At 27.9% G+C, this 23,374-nt stretch overlaps 6 protein-coding genes across 6 annotated transcripts; all 6 read left to right on the plus strand.

The window, feature by feature from the left end:
• Positions 1–407: 407 nt before the first annotated feature.
• Positions 408–2,803, plus strand: OCT59_029900 (uncharacterized protein; the record flags this gene model as incomplete). Its single annotated transcript, XM_066146290.1, has 8 exons — positions 408–519; positions 601–1,064; positions 1,127–1,214; positions 1,435–1,725; positions 2,426–2,459; positions 2,531–2,562; positions 2,642–2,674; positions 2,745–2,803. The coding sequence occupies 8 exons, from the start codon at positions 408–410 to the stop codon at positions 2,801–2,803; spliced, it is 1,113 nt and encodes a 370-aa protein (XP_065994948.1).
• A 4,365-nt stretch (positions 2,804–7,168) lies between these two features.
• Positions 7,169–7,471, plus strand: OCT59_029901 (uncharacterized protein; the record flags this gene model as incomplete). The annotated part of the gene is made up of 2 exons (XM_066146291.1): positions 7,169–7,212; positions 7,291–7,471. The coding sequence occupies 2 exons, from the start codon at positions 7,169–7,171 to the stop codon at positions 7,469–7,471; spliced, it is 225 nt and encodes a 74-aa protein (XP_065994949.1).
• A 225-nt stretch (positions 7,472–7,696) lies between these two features.
• On the plus strand, positions 7,697–8,462 carry OCT59_029902 (uncharacterized protein; the record flags this gene model as incomplete). The annotated part of the gene is made up of 3 exons (XM_066146292.1): positions 7,697–7,960; positions 8,031–8,127; positions 8,338–8,462. 3 exons carry the CDS (start codon positions 7,697–7,699, stop codon positions 8,460–8,462), a joined length of 486 nt encoding a protein of 161 aa, XP_065994950.1.
• Positions 8,463–16,528: 8,066 nt separating this feature from the next.
• OCT59_029903 (uncharacterized protein) lies at positions 16,529–17,914 on the plus strand (the record flags this gene model as incomplete). The annotated part of the gene is made up of 6 exons (XM_066146293.1): positions 16,529–16,531; positions 16,662–16,688; positions 16,763–16,852; positions 16,918–17,013; positions 17,084–17,168; positions 17,275–17,914. The coding sequence occupies 6 exons, from the start codon at positions 16,529–16,531 to the stop codon at positions 17,610–17,612; spliced, it is 639 nt and encodes a 212-aa protein (XP_065994951.1). The 3' UTR covers positions 17,613–17,914.
• Positions 17,915–18,000: 86 nt separating this feature from the next.
• Positions 18,001–19,893, plus strand: OCT59_029904 (uncharacterized protein; the record flags this gene model as incomplete). The annotated part of the gene is made up of 9 exons (XM_066146294.1): positions 18,001–18,087; positions 18,290–18,329; positions 18,387–18,501; positions 18,708–18,753; positions 18,839–18,962; positions 19,054–19,089; positions 19,182–19,276; positions 19,514–19,643; positions 19,713–19,893. The coding sequence occupies 7 exons, from the start codon at positions 18,001–18,003 to the stop codon at positions 19,268–19,270; spliced, it is 537 nt and encodes a 178-aa protein (XP_065994952.1). The 3' UTR covers positions 19,271–19,276; positions 19,514–19,643; positions 19,713–19,893.
• A 955-nt stretch (positions 19,894–20,848) lies between these two features.
• OCT59_029905 (uncharacterized protein) lies at positions 20,849–23,304 on the plus strand (the record flags this gene model as incomplete). The annotated part of the gene is made up of 6 exons (XM_066146295.1): positions 20,849–20,957; positions 21,334–21,519; positions 21,618–21,671; positions 21,769–21,807; positions 21,887–21,916; positions 21,986–23,304. 6 exons carry the CDS (start codon positions 20,849–20,851, stop codon positions 23,116–23,118), a joined length of 1,551 nt encoding a protein of 516 aa, XP_065994953.1. The 3' UTR covers positions 23,119–23,304.
• Positions 23,305–23,374: the final 70 nt, after the last annotated feature.

Raw genomic sequence — 23,374 nt, forward strand, 5'->3', positions numbered from 1 at the left:
GAAATAAATTTTTTTTATACTAATTGAATTTTTATGTATTGATTAACGATAAAAAAAAGCATATACTACTTGATTTTGTATACGATTGTGTTCCAAAACTTGACAATTATGTTACTTTTAAAACTCCAATGTGCTACTTGATTTTGTATACAATTGTGTTCCAAAACTTGACGATTGTATTACTTTCAAAACTCCAATCAGAATCTATAGCAAATCGGTAATAATTTTAACCGAATTGATTTTGGTTTTTTTGTCGATACGCTAAACAATATAAAAGGTATTAAGGTATTTAACAAATAATTTTTATAAAGATTTATTGAATTTTATAAAGATTTATTGAATTTTATAAAGATTTATTGAATTTTATAAAAATTCTAAATTAAGTTAAGGATTTAAATTGTCAAAAGATGAGAAGACGATATAGTCACAATAAACCAATAGAGCCAATTCGAATTCGAAATCAGTTTTCTTACAGCAAACCTAATGAGACAACAGATTCTGATGAGAGAGTTGCAATTTGTTCGCCTGTACGTTTACCTGATAATGATAACGATGACATGGACTTTCAGTATGATCATAAAGATGATTGAAGTTTTCAAGACATTAATAATGACGTTAATGCATATGGATCAATTAATCCTCAAGACTACAATGATGAGATGATATTTTCGCAAGATAATGTCAATTCATCTGATACTGAAGAAGAAGAAGAAAGTGATAACGAATACAATTATGAAGAGGAGGAAGAGGAGGAAGATAATAATGAAAACAATGACGAAAAGGAGAAGGAGGAAGGTAACAATGATGATAATAATAATCAAGTGAAAGAGGAACATAATAACGATGAAGAGGAACGTAATAATGAAGAGGAAGAAATAGATCAAATCGTTAAAGCGTTAGATGAAGACAAGATACCGTTCTGCAATGGTGAGTTTGCACCGTACTTTAATAATTATACAACTACGGCATTATTTTGCTGGCTTCAGAAGCATAATGTTTTTACAAAAGCATATGAAGATCTTGTCGATATCATTCACAATTCTCAATTTGAACCTACCCATATGGTAAAAAATATCTGAAGATTCCAATCATAGAGAAAACGTCTTCCTCTCCTATAATAACAAAGTCTATTAAAATTTCACCAAAAAAAATTCCATCAACCTCACGAGGATCAAAACTTTCGTATCAACTCTCAATCAGTGAAATTATATGGCGTGTTCTTAATAATCTGATGCTAATGAAGCATATGTATTTTGGACCCGGCATTAATTCTGAAGAAAAATCAGAATTTTGGCATGGAAATTTATGGGAGGAATCCCCACTTTTTGGACAACACGAAATATTAATATCAGAAGATTATAAAATAATACACTTTGATACAATTATAATTTATTATCATTGATAATATTTATTAAAGTTATTTTTAATAAATAGTATTGTACCGATCTGGTGATTTTGTTTACTATCATGATGATAATGGTCAAAAAAAACTTGGAAAATTAAGATCAATTTTAAAAAATGATGATGGATATTATCAGTTACGAATTCAAAAAATTTTGGAATATAGAGATTTACCCAGAAATTTAAAAGGGTTACCAAGACAACATCGTTCTATTACCGGTGAAGTATGGTTACAAGACGAACCATTTTTAATTATAATGACTTCTCAAATTTTAGAAAAAGTAACTATATTGATGATGTTTCAACATCAAAATATTCCTGATGGTTCATTGCGGATTAGTGAAATAATTTATAAATGTAATGACCGTTGGCACGTTCATAATGTAAAGCTTTTATACCTACATCCATCTGATTACATTTCTATCAGAAATCCACCATCATCATCTATGCCAATCTATAAGCTGTTTTTAGATCTTTATTATGATGATTTTGGTACATTTAGAAATGTATACCATTCTCTAGGTGGTGTTTATGTACAGTTTGGAAATATGCCAGCACATCAAAGAAAGCTAATAAAGAACCATTTTGTTATTGGGTTTATCCCATTTGGAGGAAAATTTGACGAATTTATGATACCATTTAAAGATGTTAGCCGTAACTGTAATATTAAGACACAGTGTCATATGTAATAGGTTGCAACCTATCTACATTAAAAAGCAAAAGTTGTAATGCTGTAATTAGGTTGTAATTATAGATGTCGTCGGAATTCCCTAATTATGACATTTCGGAGTTACAACATATGTCGTAAATCATGCCGTAACCGTAATAAAATGCCGTAAATCGTAAATGCCGTAATTCCGTAATTTAATTTGACGCCGTAATGCCGTATTTTAATCTAGCGCCGTAATGCCGCAAATATATATGCCGTAAATATTTTTTTTAAAAAAAATGTTTACAGCGCACCTTTTTTTTTTAGGGACAGTTCTTTCTGAAATATCATTAACTTCTTTTTTTTTATTTTTAGAAGTATTTTCTTATATTTCCCAGACTTCCTGTAGGTAAAGGTTTTTTTTTATTTACTTTTAGCAAATGATATTAACTAACTTCATTTCTTTTTCTTTGTATTTAGGAACAGTTCTTGTGGACTTCTTGTACCTCCTAGTAAGTAGTAAAGGATTTTTTTTTTTTGACATTTACTTTAGGAAACAACATTAACTTCGCTTTCTTTTTTCTTTTTTAGAAGCAGTTCTTGCAGGATTTCTTGGATTTTCTGGTAAGTGGAAAGAGGTTGTTTTTGATATTTACTGTCAAAAACAACAACTAAATTTATTTCTTTTTTTCAGAACAATTTTTGTGGACTTCTTGGACGACTTCATGGTTAAGTGGAGAGGATTTTTCTTAACATTTATATAATAATGTATGCAAAAAAAAACATGTCTAATAAAAAGTAACCCAACAATAGTACGTATATAAAAATGTGCTTATTTTTATATAATAATGTATGCAAAAAACACGTCTAATAAAAAGTAATCCAACAATAGAATGTATATAAAATGTTTTTATTTTTATTTTTATTAAAACGTTAATTTGTACAAAATACAAAGAACTAAATAAGATACATGAAGAACTTTGTAGGTAGGGAATGGTTCAACCATTGACGAATCTATGGTAAGCAGAGGAAAGTTTCTTGCATTTACTTTTAAGAAATATTATTAACTTTCATTCCTTCATTCTTTAGGAACATTATCTAGTTACCTGTTGGAATTGAACTAGCTTGGACAAATGTCTAAACCATTGATAAATAAAATTGAAACAAATCAAACAACTTAGAAATTTTTGAAATTTTTTATTATTACGAAATAAAAAATATTTTGTGTTACATAGACTTCTAATCAGTTGATGTGTAACATGAATCACGATTTTGATAATCTTTTTTTTAACTTAAATAATCTTACAAATTGTGTATTACGTTTTTGCTTTTACATAATCTTTGTGACTGTAAAAATGGATTCAACAGATTTATTTGATAATCAAAATATTAGAGAAGTTAGAAGGGGTCGTAAAGAATCGCATGTCTGGGATCATTATTTTAAAGAACCATTGGGTAGTGGGCATTACACAGCTAGATGTCATTACTGTAATCAAAACTGGTCTAGAGGAAAACCAGAAATTTTGAAGTCACATTTAGCATTGTATTGTAAAGATGTTCCACTATATATTAAAACAGAATATATGGAAATGCTGGCTGTTGGAACTACATCTACTATGAATAGAAAACAAAAAACAGATTCTGATTCATCAGCTGAGCTTACTGCGGATAGAAAAGATAAAATCGATCAAGCACTTATACGATTTTTTATTTGCTGTGGAATACCATTCTCAACCGTTGGTCATCCTTATTTTATTGATTTTGTTCAAAGTCTCTGTTTTGCTTATGGTCCTCCTAAAAGAACAACCCTATCAACAACTTTCTTAAATCATGAAACTGCTATAATTTTAAATAAAATCAAAGAAGAACTCAAATATGAAAAAAATTTAACATTAGGTAATTTATTTAATTACTGTATATCAAATTAATTAATATTTTTACATACATATTAATATTTTTAATTTTGTTATAACGGTTGATGGATGGTGTGATCCTTTAGGAAGATCTATTTATGCATTTATAATAATTACCCCAAGTAAAAGGCAATATATTCATACTTTGAAAGATACATCAATGGATTCTCATACTGGAACTTTTAATGCTACTGAAATTGAAAAAGTTTTGACTTCAATTGGCCCAGAAAAATTTGCAGCTGTAGTATCAGATGCTGAATCAGCAATGCAAATGGCGAGAAGACTAATTACTGAAAAGTACACCCATATTTTATCTATACGATGCATGGCACACCATTTGAATTTAGTTTCAAGTGATATTATTAAATTGGATTTTGCAAAAAACACATTAAAAAAATGCCAATCTATTATAACTTTTTTTAAAACATCATATCGTGCAGGTGCAAATCTCCAAAAAGATATTATTCAAACTTTAACAGAAGGAGGTGGCCTTAAGACATCAGTAAAAACAAGGTGGTCTACTGCATGGACTTGTTGTGACTCAATTATCCGTTTGGAAAATAATCTCAAAAATGTAAGTTAACAAATAATAACATATTTAATAATAAACTAAAATTAATAATATTTATTTTTGGATTATAATTTAGGTTCTTGAAACTCAAACTGAAATTTTTATTAATGCAATAGCAATAAAAAATCTTCTTCAAAATCGCCAGTTTTTTCAAGATGTTGAACAACTTCATACAATTCTTGCACCTGCTAAAAAAGCAATTCAAGCTGTTGAAGCTAATTCGAGTAATATGGCATCAATTTTTTTGCAATTAATTCAGATGGCAGTTGAAATTAAAAAGATTTCAAATTATTTTGATCCAAATTTCAAAAAGAATTGTATTAACATATTTAATAAACGTTGGGCACAGTTTGATACTGATACATATCTTGTTGCCTTTTTCCTCCATCCAAGATATAGAGGTAAAGTTGATTATTTTTCTAACTTATTTGTTAAATATAATGTATTTATTGTTCCTACTTTTCATATTAGACAAGAAATTTCAAGACAGTACATTTCGTCAAATGGCATTAACTGCTATGAAAATTTGGTCAAAATTTGGTAGTGATAAAAGAAGTTGCAAAATTTTGCTATCACAACTTCGATCATATGGTGATAATGAACCACCTTATGATATGGAATATACTGATGAATATGATACGCCTGAACTTTGGTGGTCAACTTGTCGACAGCCAAATAATTATATTCAAAAATTAGCTTTAAAGTTATTTGCTATTACTCCTCATCAAGCTGCATGTGAACGAGCCTTTTCAGTATTAAATTGGATGATAGGAAAGCGGAGAACAAGGTATTTGTTTAATTTTAATAACAGTAATAATATAATATTAATTTATTAATAATTTTTTTTTTTTTTAGGTTAGATATTGATCGCCTCCAATCCATGGTTCAAATGCACTCCTACTATATTACAAATGCAAAATCAGAGTTAAAATTTTCTAGTAGTGATTTAAGTGAAAATGAGCTTGAAACTGCATTACAAGAAATTACTACAGCTATGATTAATAATGATGATATTTTCATTGATGATGATGATATTGTTTTGGATGATGAAAGTATTGATTTGAATGATGATGATGCTAATACTAATGATTTGATTATGGAAAATATCATGAATTTAGATAGTTTTAACGAACAAAATGATGATAATTCGAATTCAAATATTTCGGACCAACAACCTGATGAATCTATAAATTATGAGGATTCAAATATTGATTTTGAAGCAATATTTGATAAAGAATCGGAAACAGATTAGTAAACAATGTAAATGAAATTACATTATAATTAGTATTAAATAACATTATAAAACATGATAATTAGTAAATAAACATTATAATTATTAGTGAATAAAATTAATTATATAAATAAACATTATATTTAGTTGATTACATTTAGTAAATAAAAAAAAAAGAATAAGAAACGAAGTTAAATGTCATTTCTTAAAGTAAATTTCAAAGAAAATCCTTTTCCACTTAGTGATATCGTTCCTAAAAAAAAGAGAGAATTTGAAGTTTCTTAAAAATAAATGTAAATGAATTATTTTTTAATTATCTATTTACACCATGTAAATTTACGACATTACGGCACCAAATTAAATTATGGCATTACGGCGTCAAATTAAATTACGGCATTACGGCATTTACGATTTGCGGCTTTTTTTTACGGTGATACGGCACATGCCGTAACCGTAAAAATAATTCCGACGGCATCTATAGTTGTAATGCCATAATTAGGTCGTAATACTGTAATTAGGTCTTAATGCCATAACTAATCCGTAATGCCGTAATTCCGAAATTACGTATGTAATTTCGGCCAGAATTATGCACTTAATTTTAGCAGAAATTAACAAATATCCTAAAAAGGAAAGTGTTGTTACACAAAATTCCAGTGTCGTTCCCACTAAAATCAATTTTTGTGGAACGGCTATCGCCAAAAAAGGAAAGATCTGCATTCCCGTTTTGGCTGAATTATGATTTTCGGCTGAAATTACATGTTTAAGTGAAATTACGTTAATTTCGGCCGGAATTATATTTCGGATTTCGGATTTCGGATTTTAGGAAATATGTGACCGTGTAATTTCAATTTTAAGGGGTAAATAATATCAATAATAATAATAATAATAATTTTTTTTTTGTAAAAAAGTTTATATGTAAATTATGCATAAAATCATCTAATTATTAAAGATATTATGCTAATTTAATATAAATTTTTTGAAAAAAACTTAATACTTTCCCAATCACTCATCCCAAAAAAAAATGTAACGCGTCTTATATACCCCCTAAAAATTAAAATTACATGACATATAAACTATTGTAATTTACTTTTATTATTCATTACTTTTATTTTAAATTTTTATGCCATTAAAAATTACGACATTACAGCCTAATTATAGCATTGTGACCTAATTACAGTAGTATTACAGCATTACGATCCAATTACAGCATTATGGCCTAATTACAGTATTACGAAAAGTGTCATAATTGTAATGCTGTATGCTGTAATATTACGGCATCGGCCAATCAATTACGGCTAACATCTTTAATACCATTCATTTCAGAAATGAAGGAATTAGAGAAAGGAAAGGTGATGACTGTCCAAGGACAAGATGCATAGATAATTGCTGGTTTAGACGTTGTTATGGCAGATTTACCTCAAGGTAACGATTTGACAGGAGTATTAAGGTATTTTTTCAATTTAATTAATAATATAATAATATAATTTTATGACAACTATTAAAATTTTTTAAAAAATAAATTTAGACATAATGCAAATAAGGGTTGTCGTACTTGTAAAACTACTAAAGAATCATTAAGTGCTCACAATCAGGATATCGTAACAACATTACATTATCATCATATTACAGACGAAGAAATCTTAAAAATTTCTCATGAGACTATAATGTCAAGAAGAGATCAACTTTGTACGGAATATGGTTTATGATCATTACCTAGTATTTTAGATAAATTAAAAAGGGAAAGACATTTACAGACGCCGCAGGATGTTTATCATGCGACTGCAGGAAAGATTGGGCAGCTACTAAAATTAACTTGTGAATTATTTTCACGAGAAGGAGAAGATAATTTTATTGAAATTTGGAAAAATTTTGAAATCCCAAAAAGATGGTCTCGCTTACCAAATCCGATTACTCACTAAAATAGTTTTATGATGTCGGATTTACTTAGATTAGCTATGATTATGCCATTTTTGTTAAACCAGTTTTTAAAAGAATCAAGTATTAAACATAATGAAACAGCCATGATTCAACAAAGAATTGATGCATTTCGAGTTAGTTCAGTTCCAAAAATTATTATATCTTGTTGGATACATGTTGCAAAAACTATGAAAGCAATTTTTAACAAGAAATTTACATCAGATAGCTATGAGGAATTGCAACAATGTCTTGAAGAAGAGTTTTCAATCCTTCCAAAGGTATAGTTACAAATTTAATATTGAAATATGGAATAATTTCAAATAATTAACAATATTTTACTTTTTATAGGTTTTTGTAAATTTTGTTAATTTACCAAATATACACGTTAATATGCATCTTTTGATGCATGCTAAAACCTTTGGAATACTTATTAATGCCCAAGTTGGTATAAAAGAAATGGTCCATCGTATTTTTAAGGGGATGGTACCAAAGACTAATTGCAAAAACATAGATTTGGATTTATTAAAGCGTTACAATACTTTATTTGCAATTCAACATTTAGCAGATGGTGGTATTGATCCAAGATTTAATAGATCTTGTACTGGATTTACAAATTCAAATTTTGGACAATTATTTTTAAATTGGTATGTTACAGAAGATAAATATTCAACTGAAGTAACTGAACAAGTTCAAGACGATGATGATGATACAAAAAGTAAGTATTTTATTGCATATAGTAGTACATATTTGATATTTATATTTACTAATCTTTTAATTTAGTTATATCTCCAGTAAACTTTATTTCCAATATTTCATTAAAAAAAAGAATGTCAAAGCAGGAACGTGATAAACTTCTTTTAACTTTACATAATTTTAAAACTGAATTGTTTTTATCTTATGTGGATATGAAGTTTGAGGCGGCACTTATAAACTCTTCAATTAGTTGGTACAAATTTGCATCATATATGATTGAAGAAGAAAATGGTATCCTTTCAAAAGTTCACCTACATCTCGATGATTTTATCACAATTTATGAAGAAGATCATGAAGAATCTTATGCAATAATCAAAGGTATCTTTTAACATAAGGGTAATAATAACAAATATTATTTATTGTTGTAGATTGGTTTAAAGATACTATGGTTGAACATTCAGTATTAAAATGTCTACTTTACCATCTTCAAGCAACAGGAGATAAATAGAGACGTATTTTTCCAATTACTGTAATAGATAATGTTCAAAAAGTACACTTTATTCATAATTGTAATTCAGAAAGGTGCCAACTACCAAATCATGATACTACAAATAGAATTTGAATAAAAAATAATTTTTATTTTACAGCCATATAATTATATTAATTATATAAATATAATAAAATAATTATTTTAATTTGTATCGTATAAAATTTTGGTTAAAATTAACCAATAAAATCATATGCATAATGTAATAATAAATTAAAATTAACCAATTAAAATCACTTTAATTACATGCATGTGATATCTAAAAATAGCTAAAATTCGTGTTTATTAATGAGATTTTTTTTGTTTATTTTCAAAAATACGCTTTTCTCTTGTCTTTTATATTAACACTTTACGATATTTTAGTTCGTCTCTTCTTTTCTCTTTTTAAAGTATACTTTAATTATCTTTTTACAATATTAACAATACTTTATTAGTTTATATATTCAACATAGTAAGACATCCACATACGAAAAGCAAGAATAAAAGCAAGAATAAAGAAAAAAAAATGTATCCGCCACTCATATACGAAAGAAAAGAATAAAAGAAAGGAAAAATGTACCCACTACCCACATACAAAAGAGAGAAAAGCTGCTTTTAAATAAATAGTGGAGCTGTTAAGCATAAGGTTGCTTGTCTAAACCTCTTCAAAATCCTACGATTAGTTTCATCAAAATTTTACTATAGATTTATTATAGTTTTGGCAGAGTTTCGGCAGTTTCGGCATTTATAATAAGTTTCAGCAGTTTCGCCTTTCTCCAAAGTTTCGCCAGTTTTTTAATATAACTTTAATATAGTTTCGGCAGAATTTCGCTTTTCGGCGAAACGCCATCTTGCCTAAACCCTTAGGTTTCGGCAAGCAACCTTAGTTAAGCAAGGTATGAAAATAGGATATACGCGTATTTTTCATATTTTTTTTACAATATATTGTGGTTTGAGTCTTTCTTTGTTAGACTATGGTATAAATGAGAATATATTTTTCAACGGCCATGTATCTATTGCTTGTTAAATATATTTGCAATTTTTTGTCTTTCTTTGTTAGACTGTGGTATTACAATATGAAGTGTGAATATATTTTTCAATGGCCATGTATCTATTGCTTGTTAAATATATTTGCAATTTCTTTTGTAATATTTGCTTTAGCCTGGAAGAAAATGTTGTAAAATAGGGCTGGATATTTATGGCATTTTCTGCCTTCCAATTACTTTGTCCGGGGGTAGCCTGACAATTTGTCGTTATCCGTCAGTTGTAGCAACCAGCATTTTTTTACAATATTATGATTTTAAGAAACAAAATACTCTCAAAAAAATTTAAAGAAAGAACTAACTTAAAAATATTATCATTTTTATTATTCTTTACAAAATCCTGGAATTACCTGCTCTAACTATTATCCCAAGGTTATGTATTAAATTTTAAATATATTTTACAAAAAATACATTTTATTAATCATCCCAGTAAGAAAATTCGCATACTGAAAATATACTGAAAATATACTGAAAATATACTGAATTTTAAGAATATTTAACTATATAATCATGTATATTATAAGTATAAATTAAATATAATTTTAGCATATTTTATGTAAGATATTTATATCCATAAATAATGCTTAAATTATGTTTAAATATACTGTATTTAATATGTAAAAAGCTCATAAAACACCCTTAAATTTTGCCTCTTTAAGTATATTTTCAGTGCAAATTTTATGTCATTAATTTCTACTTAATTTCAGGATAATTTTATTTCGTGTTATTATATATATTTAAGTATATTTAAAGCCCATTTTCAGTGTATTATAAATATGATTCAATTGTATTTTGCATATATTTTAATAATATTTCAATTAGAAATAACATATATTTTTAGTAGTTTTAAAGGTCAATTTAGTTCAAATAAAATAATATTTTATGTATCTTTTAATTAAAAATAGCATACATTTTTACTTGCATTAAAGATTATTTTAATTACATTTTTACATTTGATAATAATGATATTTTTAGTATATAAATACAATATCGATATGGTTTGATTATATTTCAATAATAATTCGTGTACATTTTAAAGGCTATGCTAATAACCAATGATACAAATAATTTCTATAGTAAAGTAAAATGTTTTAAATAAAGAATAAAATAAATAAAGAAAAGAAGATACAGTTAGGAAAACTTATTTTTCATACCCATTACACAATAACTCGAGACCCATTTAATTTAATGTACTTATTAAAGAGGGGAAAAAGTTATATTAGTAATTTAGTTATTTAATTTTAAATCCAATACAATAAAGTTTGATGCATACCTGTTTAATAAACATAATTTTTAAGTAAAAAATACTTATACACGTCTACAATTAACACCTCGACACGGACCTATTTAATTTAATGTACTTGTTAAAGAGGGGAAAAAGTTATATTAGTAATTTAGTTATTTAATTTTAAATCCAATACAATAAAGTTTGATGCATACCTGTTTAATAAACATAATTTTTAAGTAAAAAATACTTATACACGTCTACAATTAACACCTCGACACGGACCTATTTAATTTAATGTACTTGTTAAAGAGGGAAAAAAGGTATATTAGTAATTTAATTATTTAATTTTAAATCCAATACAATAAAGTTTGATGCATACCTGTTAATAAACATAATTTTTAAGTAAAAAAATACTTATACACGTCTACACTCTACAGTTAACACCTGACACGGCTACATTAAAATAGAAAAAATAAAAGAATCAGTTAATATTAATTTCGACAGTAACTAACTATTGGATAATTGATATTGTGGTGGAAAATTTATGTATTCATACCGTCTTTCCCTGTAATATAGTCAGCTTCTCTTCTAAGTAGGGTTAATTAAAACTTTCTAATTCCAGAAATTCAAGGTTTTGTATCTTGTATCCTTTATTCCTGGTAAAATATTTTTCGTCAGTAAGTTTATAAATAATATAGACTTATTACCAGAATAACATAGACTTGTTACCAATATTTTATCAGAAAAGAGAAAAGGTAAAATAAAAAAACAGTGAAATGTTTTGCTTATAATAGCTATTTCATCTATTTCATCATCGCTTATCCGTGTTTAACTATTTTTAGATACAAATAAAGTTAATGGGATAATCTTATTCGTGTTTAGCTATTTTTAGAAATTAATCAATATACAACAAATATTCTTAATTATCGGGTTTTTTACTAGAACATAAAAAGTTTTATTATAAGTGCGAACTGCTGCAAGAAATCAATGCCCAATATTTTCCCAATTAGAGTCATCAAATGCATTTTCTTTATCAATTATATAATATCTATTATCTATTTTAGCAAAACCTATACAATGATCTAAACATCTTACATCGATAAATTCTTTTGATCTGAATTGAGTAAAATGTTTACATCCATATTCATCTTCTACAATTTTTGATGTTAATTGTACATAGGCTAACATGTAAACCTGATGGTTTAATTCATGGACAAGATAATAATTTACGATTCCATATATATCTACAATAACGAGTTGAGGAGGCGCATTGGGTCTGTGGGCAAGTTTATCTATTGTGCGTCTTATCTAAAATATTTATAAATAAAATATAAAATCAAAATTAAATCAAAATTATATCAAAAAAATAGCAATGATAGTAATCAAAGATTATAAATTTTACCTGAGCACAATAATTATTTCTTGCAATTTTATTATTTCTTTTTATACAACAGCTACTAATATATTGTCCATCTGAAGTTCTTAATCTTCCATATCTTACACCATAATTATTAACCTCCTAAAAAACGAAATTATTTTGTTATTGTAATGATGAATTTAAAATTAAATAAAATAAAGCTTTATATTACCATTTCTAAATCATTACGATTTATATTGCTTGATCCTTCGTAAAATTTAATCAGATGTTTGTGTTCTTGGCTTAGCAGAGAATATTGAGTAGAAGGGGAATAAAATTCTTCGTCATACCCTTCAGTACTAAAGACCCGTTCCTTACTCCATTGTTTTAGCGGTTTTTCTTTGAAAATAGCTTTTGAGATAGAAAAAAATGGTAACATATAAAATTGCTGTAACAAAGTAAGCATATTTGCAAGGTTGCTATATGGCTTGATCTTTGATTTAATGAGTGGTTGTAATATACCACACACCCTTTCCATAGGAAACTGCCAATGGGTCCAACTAGGGCCACAATATTTAATAGAATCTGCTACATGTAAGAGGTAATGGAAACTTATCTTACATGCTGCTAAACGTTGGCCATTGTTCTGATAATACTCTCTAAAATAATTAATCATTATTTTAATTATTATACAATTATAAATTATAAGACAGAAATCATTACCTTTCATAATAATCTGAAAATTTTTTAAGCAAAATTTGTACATCATCAATTTGTTCTTCAGATATTTCAGGTTCTAAACAAAGCTTTACAGCCTTCACAAAGTTTGCCCATCCTTGAAGATGCCTATTATGTAACGAAAAGTAAAATTTACTTTTTGATTAGTTAAAAAAATTTAAAAATGTATTAATTTAACTTTTTACTTTTTATTAAAATACCTTTTATCCAGATACACCTTTAGTAATGGTAATGAAAATAAAATTATCCAATTTCTCCATTCTACCGCTTTGTAACCATTATGATATTTAAATATGTCACGTGGAGGGCGACCAATTTCAATAGGCATATCTTTTTTTACTTTTTCCATTTGTATGCCAATACTTTCCCACTGTGATTTTGATAACTCATAATCACTAGACAATAATAGATTGTTATAAAAAAATTTTCCACTCCAATGTGCATACATTGACGGTGCCACATTCTCGAAGAATAAATGCATTATATCTGTTGGGAAAGACCATGGAAATAATAATGTTTGTAATTTTAACAATTCACTGGACCCTTTAATTCCTGTATAGTAAAGTAATAATAATTAATACAGAGATGTAAGTATACTTTTACTTTTTTTCTCAAGAAAATCATACCTGTTTCTCTGATCATTTCATCTTTTCGATCTTTATTCGTTTCTTCTTCAATTAATTTTCCCATATTGATCGTGTCATCATGATTTCTTATATTGCAAAGAGCAGATGATGGATAGTATATGTGTTTATTTGATGGGTGACAAGTCCCTTTTATCATACAAAAACGACAACCTTTATACGAATTGTGTCCAGAGAGGTTTAAGCTTTTGCTTAACGCTGGAACATCCCCCGTCCATGTTAATAAATGTGCGCGTAAAATAAAAGGTTCATTTGTTCGTCCATCTATACATTGAACTCCTTCTATAATATTTAACAAAATAAAATTTCAATTATAGAAAAAATACATTTTTATTAGATATTAAAATTAGCTATACCTTCGAGTTCTTGTAATTCTTTTATAAGAGGGCATAAAAAAGAATTAAAATTCTTTGGCGAACGGGGACCTGGTATTATCATTGTTACCAGTAGATTTTCTTTTTTTACACGAATAGAAGGATGAAGATTATTATTTATTAATAAGATGACCCAACAATCATCGGTTCGTTGTTCAAAGATCTGATATCCATCACATGTCCCAGATAGTGCGATATCCCGTTCATCTTTAAAAAAACCCCTTTGTAATAAATCCTTATATAACCTATTGAAAGAAACATATTTTAATGGCCTTTTTTTTAAAAAAAAATTTACTTTAGTAATTAAATTATACTCACAATCCATCAAAGATATCAGCATATATTTCCTCCTCTCCTTTGTTTTGGGAATAATTACTTCTATATTGTAATTCTTCGGCTCTTTCTTTATTCTTGTATTGAATTATTAGGCGTTCTTTTACCGAAAAAAAAATGTTGTATTTACAGGTTTGCCATTATCATCAAATCTGTTTTCACCACAAATAGGGCAACTGGCTAAATTTTCATATGATGATGTAAATGCAATACAACTGTTTTTGCAAGTATCGTATCTATGAGGTTCAAAAGGAACTATGCTATTGATTTTTTTTTCAACTTATAGATTGTTAAATTAGAATTAACATTATCAAGTATTTTGTTGAATGCGATGTCAGATATTGAATGGAGTACTTTTGTATGTAAAAGACGTAAACCTTGAATCAATTCATCTAAAATAAATAAATATTATTATTCTATCAAAATTAAAATCAATAAACATAGTATTAACTGTACCATCGTTTATGTTTGTCATTTCAGATTCCTCAAATTCTTTATCATCATCTGTTAATTCATCATTCTCTTCAGAAATATATGCACTTGTTTGTGAACAATCACTTTCAGTTTCTATGTCTCCTTTATCATCTTCTTCATCACAATCTTTATTATCAAGACTTTGCCTATCACTATTCTTATCGTAATCTTCGTTATTAGGAATTGGATTACCATTATTATAATCTTCGTTGTCAAGAAATGGCTCATCGCTATCGTCATCATCATAATCTTCTGATCTGCAATTAACATGATTTTGATGATTATTAAAGTATTATTATAACAATAATGTTTAATAAAAGTAAAATTTACTTTTTTTATAAAACAATTAATTAATTACCTTTTTGGTATGTCTTTTAAAATTACAGGAACATGATCGTTATTTGAAACATTGCTTTCTGAACTTGTATCTGATTTATCCGATTCATCGTCTTCGAACTTTCTTTTTTCAGCTGCGTTACAACTTGAAATTGATTCACTATCGCTTTTTGTTTCTGATCCGCTTTCTGCTTCAGATTCATTAATTTTTTCAATATTTGCTTTTTCTCTTTTTTGATGTTTTTTAAAAGTTTTTCTAGTAGACAACCACTTTCCGTTACCATCTTTAGAATTTATTTTACAAATACGACAAGAACAAAGAAATGGCATTTTGAAACGTGATAGAATTTATGTAACGATCTATTTTTATAAACAATCACATAGTTTGTATTACATGATTGTATTAAATTTACGCATTAAAGTTAGAGGTTGTGTTACAAGATTGTGTATCGTTATTAGAGATGATATAATAATGACAATATTCGTAATAATTATACTGATTGTATTATGAGCAATGGTTCACACAAAGCCATACTAATTGTTCAAAGCCTATTATGAGCAACGGTTCATATAAAAGCCATAATAATTGTTCAAAGCCTATTATGAGCAACGGTTCATACAAAGCCATACTAATTGTATTAAGAGATTGTGTTATGAGCAACGCTCGTACTGATGACCGATAAATTGAATCATTATATTTTATGTATTATTATCAATGAAGTTAATTTAACCGTGTTAATACTGACAAGAATGTAGTCCTAATACTTGTAATAATCTTTCATTAATAATTTCATAATATAATTTTCATGATATTTTTTTCTTTATGACACCAACACTACAGTGAAATGCAAAAGTTATATTTAAAGGTAACTCCCTCTCACCAATTGTTCGCAAGGCTCTCAATCAGTCAGAACCTAAAATAAAGTTATATCGGTTATTAGACATGTTTGATACTGGTCTCCTTAGTGTCCTCGAGCTGGGCTTTGATGCATAAACGAGTCGTAATATATTATTCACAGGGGTAATGAGTCAGTTTTTGGAGAGGCACTTTGTCAGACCATCAGGACAGAAAATCAGAAAATGGTGTCGAACAACTATAAATGGTATTTCGCGATCAATAAAAAATAAAAATAAACAACGCGTCAGTCGCGTCACGTTTAAGTATAAAGTATAAATACATGCTATCTTTAGTGATTCTTCATTTCTTTACGCATTTTTTTAAAAAAATTTAAGAAAATGGAACAAACACCCGAAACTGAGGTATAAGAGTAAAAATATAAAAATATTTTTAATAATCTATAATCAAAAATTCTTACTTTATTACTATATTATAGCTCAGGCCCATATATAAGCCTACGTCTAAATATAATTTACAAGATGCGTTAGGATTAAAAAATGAAAAGCAACGCTGGCTTGCTTATTTGGTAACTATTTATTAATTTTTAATAAAAGATAAAAATTGTTTTTTAATAGTAAATTTTTGTAATAGGAGATAATGCGAGAATGTCTCTACGAAAAGAATGTAGATTTTACCGCCGATTATAGGAGTCAAAAGCATACAATAACTGCACAAATAGTTCGTTCTGTAAATATTAAATTTTAATTTTCGTCATTTCTTTTTTTTTTGAAGTATACTAAAAATTATTATATTATAGTTTAAAAAAAAGGCTCCTGACTTCCCTATAACCGCAGCCGATTGGGCTGTAAAGGAGATGCTTGTTAGTACTATACAAAATAAACGTAAGTTAATAATAACTTTATTTATACCTAGTTGGTTTATAGTAGAAATTAATTATTTCATTTTATTTATAATAGGCTATTATCTGAAAAAAAAAAAATGAATTAGAAAATAATTTAAGAGTTCCACCACAAAATTCTCCAGCATTACAGGACCGTCCTCCACCATCTCCTCAAGCACAACAAGATCCTCCTTCTCCAGTTGAGCCTTCTGATGAACAAGTTCAGATCCGGCCTCCAGTTGAGCCTTCTGATGAACAAGTTCAGATCCGGCCTCCAGAACCACGTACTGATGAACAAGTTCAGGTCCGGCCTCCAGAACCACGTACTAATGAAAAAGTTCAAAGTGATCCTCCAAAAAGGGTCCGGAAACAACGTGTAAATGACAAAGAAAATCAAAATAATGTCCCCAAAAAAAGAGGAAGAAAAGCAAAATCAAGTAAATAAATAAACTTGATCTCGGAGATGACAATTTCTTCGTTCTTGTATAAAACGAATCATACATAGTTTTGACTTAATTAGTTCAATAAATCTTGTTATGATAAACTATTGGTTAATTCATCTTCTCATACACTATATCAGTATTCGGCATTTCATTCGAATTAAATTAAAAATTTGAAGACGTTTAGATTACCTCCGCATAAATAATTTGAATTGTGTAACGCGTAATTTGTCCACGCCTCATTACGCAATGTTTAATTGTTCTAATCATTAATAAATAATCTACACACTATAAATTACTTTGATAAGAAATTTTACACATTTAATCTTTTTTGTTCTAAAAAATCGCTTAAATCTTATAAATACCTTTCCCTTCAATTATGATAACTTACAAATGAAGATGGTTCACAAAAGAAGTCAAAATAAATTACAAGAACGAAAAAATAAATCCTTTTCGAATAATAAAAGAAAAAGAGATAAGGTGAGTGAACACTTGAGAACCGCCTAGAGTGGTTACTAGGTTCGCCCGTAGTTTTTCAGATCTTTTAGATAGCTTTTTTTATTTTTTTCTTCTATTTTTTATTTTTTTATTTTTTTATTTTTTTTTTGGAGGGTTTAATAAAAGATGGAGTATATAATTGTATTCGGTTGTTATCTGGTTTCTAATTAAAAAATTGGTTTAGGTCAACTCTTTAAACGAAACAATTGAAAATAAAGATAAAGGTAATTATAAATTATTATTGTATAAATAATATATATCAATTACTAACATTTATTTAGAAATTACACAATTAAAACGGCAAAAAACATTTGCCGTTGAATTATATCAACAAAAGTTAAACCAAATAATAGAAATAGAAAATAAATTAGAAAATGAAACTATTAAATTGCAAATGTATAGAAAATGAATAATTTTGTTAATAAATTATATGTTATTATAATTCAGTTCTCCCAACTATTCTGTTCCCCAAAGAACTACGTGAAAAATTTTTTTTTTCATGGGAGAAAAAAATGATATGTTCCCATATGAAATAAAAATGATATATCTTCCCATACGAAACAAGTTTTGTGAGAAAAAAAATCATTTTTTCACGAGAAAAGGAGTTTGTCAAACAATCCTGTTACATTGAAGATCTGCTACTTTTACGTAATTACTAATAGCTCATATTTAATATTTGTATAATTTATAAAATAAAATACGAATACTGACAAAAAGTAAATTTTACTTTCAGTTAACAACCAGATCGGCATACTGTACTATTCCGATTAAAGTTTCTAGCACGTTGTTTGTAATTAATTTTGTACTTTTCTTTGTCCCCATTTTTCCCATTTCACAAAAAATCTTATCGTTCTCGTGTATTTGCTAAAATCCTTCTTTTTGAAACATGTATTTTCTCACGCATTTTTTCCTATATATACAATCCAATTACGTAAAAATTATTTTAAGTTTTCGTAACGTCTAAAACTGTGGTACTCTCTTTAGGTAAGTCTGCGCTTAACCGGTTGGCTGCTTGGATGGTTTTAGCCTGCCGAGATAGTTTTAATGATAGGAATAACTTTTAATTTATATAATAGATTCACGATGGTCAGACACCGCTCTCAACGTTCGAAGGAAAAACGAATTGCTCGCATTAAGAGCAAGAGAGGAAGTGCTCGTCAGGTAGTTGCAGGTGGGTTCCTCTCTATGATATCCTGGGGGCTTAGATTGTTCTAAAGAGGGCTTGTGGACGTTTGTCCTGAAATGATCCTGTGGACGTCTTTGGATTGTTCTAAAGGTGACTTGTGGACGTCTGTTCTAAAACGAATCTGTGGACGTCTAAGCGGTATCGGTGTCAACCTAAGATGGAGAAACCCGCTTGGTCGAGCTGCGCATAGATCAAGTTAACCAATTTTTTTTCCCCCATTAGATTACATAAAGGAATTGGAAAAAAAGGTGCAGGAACTTCAAGAGCAAGTGAATGGTATGGATCGGGCTTACAGAGATGACCAGAGAGAATTGCTGCGTGTACATAATGAATTAAAGAAGGCAGAGAGGAAGTAAGTAATCAACTTTTTTGCTAATAAGGTTCCTTAAATTAATATAATTTTTCACTTTTATTTTATTAGGATTACTCGTTTAGAAGGGGAGGAAAGGGATGAAGAAGGCCAAGAAAGAAGACAAAGAAGGGGACAGGGACGAGGGAAAAGGGGAAAATAAATTTTTGTATAATGTTATTTATATTCCTAATATATTTTTTCATCTATATGTTAATAAATATTAATAATATAATATGTTACAAATTGTTTATTATCGTTGTTGTAAGTTGTAAATATTGACGTGCTTGGTAAACTAGTTTTAAGAATGAAGGATAAAATCTAGCGCAAGAGTAGTGACAATACAAAGTGCAATAAAATTACAGGTATTGCGAATAAAATGACTAAAGAGCCAAAAGACAGAATGAAAAAAAGAAAGATATAAATGAATGTAAACGAAAATGATGCAGACCTAACCTGACGTTATACATTATATGTTATACTGTACGAACACTGTTGTGATATTAAAGTCAATCAGCAAATATATATATATATTTCAAATAAATCTTAATAAAAAAATCGACGTGTAACTGAATGATAAATTTTCTTTACCTGAAGATTTTTTTAGGTCTCTCGGTTCGTAAGACGAAAACGTCTAACGTAATGATTCCAATTTATGATCGCATTGCACATTGCGCAAGTTTAATAACCCACCTATTATTTTTTTTATTTATTTATTATATATCTAATAATTATTTTTACAAGAGAAAAAAAAATTTTTTGTCAATCCTAACTGTTACATTCTGCTACCATCAAAATTGTCATTTTTTTTTAGTGAGAAAATTTTTTATTTGCGAAAAAAAATACCGAATGGGAGAAATGTGGATGTTGCACAGAGTTTAATGTGTCACGCTAAGGTGGTGGAACATCATTATTATAACACAATTAAATCTTACCCATTTTTGGTTCATCAAATCCCACTTTGCCATTAAAGTATAAATACACCGCTTCCATTAAAAGATGTAAAGATGTAATTCAATATCGAATTACATATTACGATTAATATGTCGCAGCAAAAAAGCCATGAAATAGAATTACATATTACGATTAATAAATTTATCAAAAAAAAATTAAAAATTCATTTTTTGGTTTTTCTTCTTTCTCTAATTCTCTTCTTTTTTTAAAAAAATACTGAATTCTTTCTACCACCTTTATCGCAATTTTAAAACATGGACTCTTTAAGATCAGTAAAAATACCAATTATCCAGCTGCAAAAAAGTATTTTACCTTATAATTTTGATTCTGAAGAACAACCCGAAACAGAACAGCCTGCAACAGGTTTGCAAAGTTAATTATTTATTTTGTATCTAATTCTAATAAATCAATTAGGCAATTTCTATTTGTACACGGGGTGTTTAAACACGGGTCATATTAGTAGATTAAAAACGGCATTCAAAACCTCCTTTAATGCCTTAAGTAAACTTGCAGAGCAGGTGAAAATACATATATTTATCTGTAATATAATAAGAATAAAAAGTAAAAGAGTATAATGTCGGTAGCATTCAATTTCAAATTAAAAAACAAAAAATTAGTCTATTAAAAATTATATTTATATGACCCGTGTGCAAACACCCCGTGTAAACTTAGAAATTTTCAATCAATTAATATCTACTTCAATTTTGAATCAATATTTCATAATTGGATATATTTAAAGATAAACAAGAACCATTGGTCCTAATAATTTCTCCAAGTGTTACAAGTGACGATGGCTCTTCTGGTTCTCCCAGTGTCGGGGTTGGGGTTTCTGAAACTTTTAGTAATAATGGCACTAAAAAACCAAATATAAATAATGAATTTTTTGACAATGATGATAGGAATGAAGAACAGGATCATGGTCAAGGTTAGTTTTAAAATTAATATGATTTTGTAGGTTGTTTCGTCTTTTTCTTTTGTTATTTACAAAAAGTAAATTCTTTTTTTCTTATTTATATTTTATAGATGATCAAGTAAAAGTATTGGATACCAATACTGATGATGCTAACGAAGATTTTTGTAAGTTTCAATTTATATCTTATAATCTTAGTAATTTAGAGCAAACAGTAATATTTAAATTTATGTTTATTATTTTCTATTTATTGTAATGTATAAGGTTCAACCCAAAAAAATGATAAAAAAAGAACGAAAATTGGTAAATTTTCGCATTTTTTTTCTTACCTTGTTGATTAACAAAAGAGATACTTACTTTTTGTTATTTTAAATTATATTAGATACCTCGATGCGTAAAAGGGCTAAACCGGGTATTGTATAATTCACAGAAAGTAAACTCTGAAACTTGAATTTGAAATAATATATATATTTTTCTTTAGACGAAAAAATATTATTGGCCATTAATAAGATCGGAGGTCCCACAATAGATTCGTTATTATATTCATTGAGCAAATTGAAAAATACCGGAGTTAAAAGTGTAACAATGAACTTGGTTAATAATAATATACGACTTATGGATTCCACAGGAACATTAGTGATAAAGCCAAATCACGTTAACTCCGATGATATAACAATTAATGCCAGTTTTCCTCATTATGATTATAATCAAGCCTCGGATCTCAGCTTCGAGGCAAATATTATCGAATTAAAGAAATTCAAAGAATTGGATATGGCAAGTATAAGATTGGCGGAAGATTTGCATAAGCTGCTAGGTTATATTGGTAAATTGCCAAATAATCCACCTATACGTGATAGGTCAATCTTCAGTAAAAAAGAAGAGTATAGAGAAGCCCTCATTAGTCATTTGGAAAAGATTAATTCAACACAAGATTTTCAATTATTTCGTGGTACTCAACGTATTAATTTGATTTCTGATGACAATCAAAAAAGTTGCAGTTCTTTTAAAATTTTACCAATTCGTGTGCAAGAAAAGACTTCATCACTTACTGAATTATCCGATGAATTCAAGAAGATTGCAAAAGATTTATCGGAGGATATATTTTTATCCGTAATGGGAGAAGCAAATGAGCAAGGAAATAAAGAAATGGCCAGACGCAAGGAACTAAGGTTCCATGTCGGGTTTTTTAAGTCATACATACAATTACAGGCTTTTTGTGAGATAAACTTAAACAGAAAACAATCAGAGACGACAAAATCTCAAGCAAAAATATTAATTGCTCAATTTTACCCCTTAATTTCTTTACCGAATTTGGAATTGATGCTTCAGAGAGCACCACGTATATACAGGTTACTAGAAGTAGCCAATTTTGATTGGCGACTTTTAGATTCTTTCGAAGAATTAAGCGCATGTTTTTTTAAGAGTGGAGTAAAGACGGCAATTAACTTTGAAATATGGATCAATTTGGTCCGTACAGGCAAGCTGATTAGTTATGACGAAGAATTAAAAACTCAAGAAAGAAATAGGGAAAACAAGAGGATTAAAATTGAAATTATTAAGGAATATTTTGATATTTCAGGGGTTAATTTTGACGAGATGGTTGGTAATGAGTAGGTATTTATAAATTAACATTATAAGTAATTTAGTAATTTTACATGAATAAAAGGCTAAATAATATGCAATCTTTTATTGTTTGCGCATTCTAACATTTGCTAAATAAACTTGCTATAATTGCTATCGTTTACTATCATAAATAAATAAATAAATAAATCAATTTGTGGCTTAGCCTATTTTTACATGAAAAAAACTCCGATATGTTATTTATGTATACGTTTTTATGTATTTATTTAAAAACGTTTTTTTTTTAATA

Source organism: Rhizophagus irregularis, chromosome 9 (genome assembly GCF_026210795.1).
Source record: "Rhizophagus irregularis chromosome 9, complete sequence".
NCBI lineage: Eukaryota > Fungi > Glomeromycota > Glomeromycetes > Glomerales > Glomeraceae > Rhizophagus > Rhizophagus irregularis.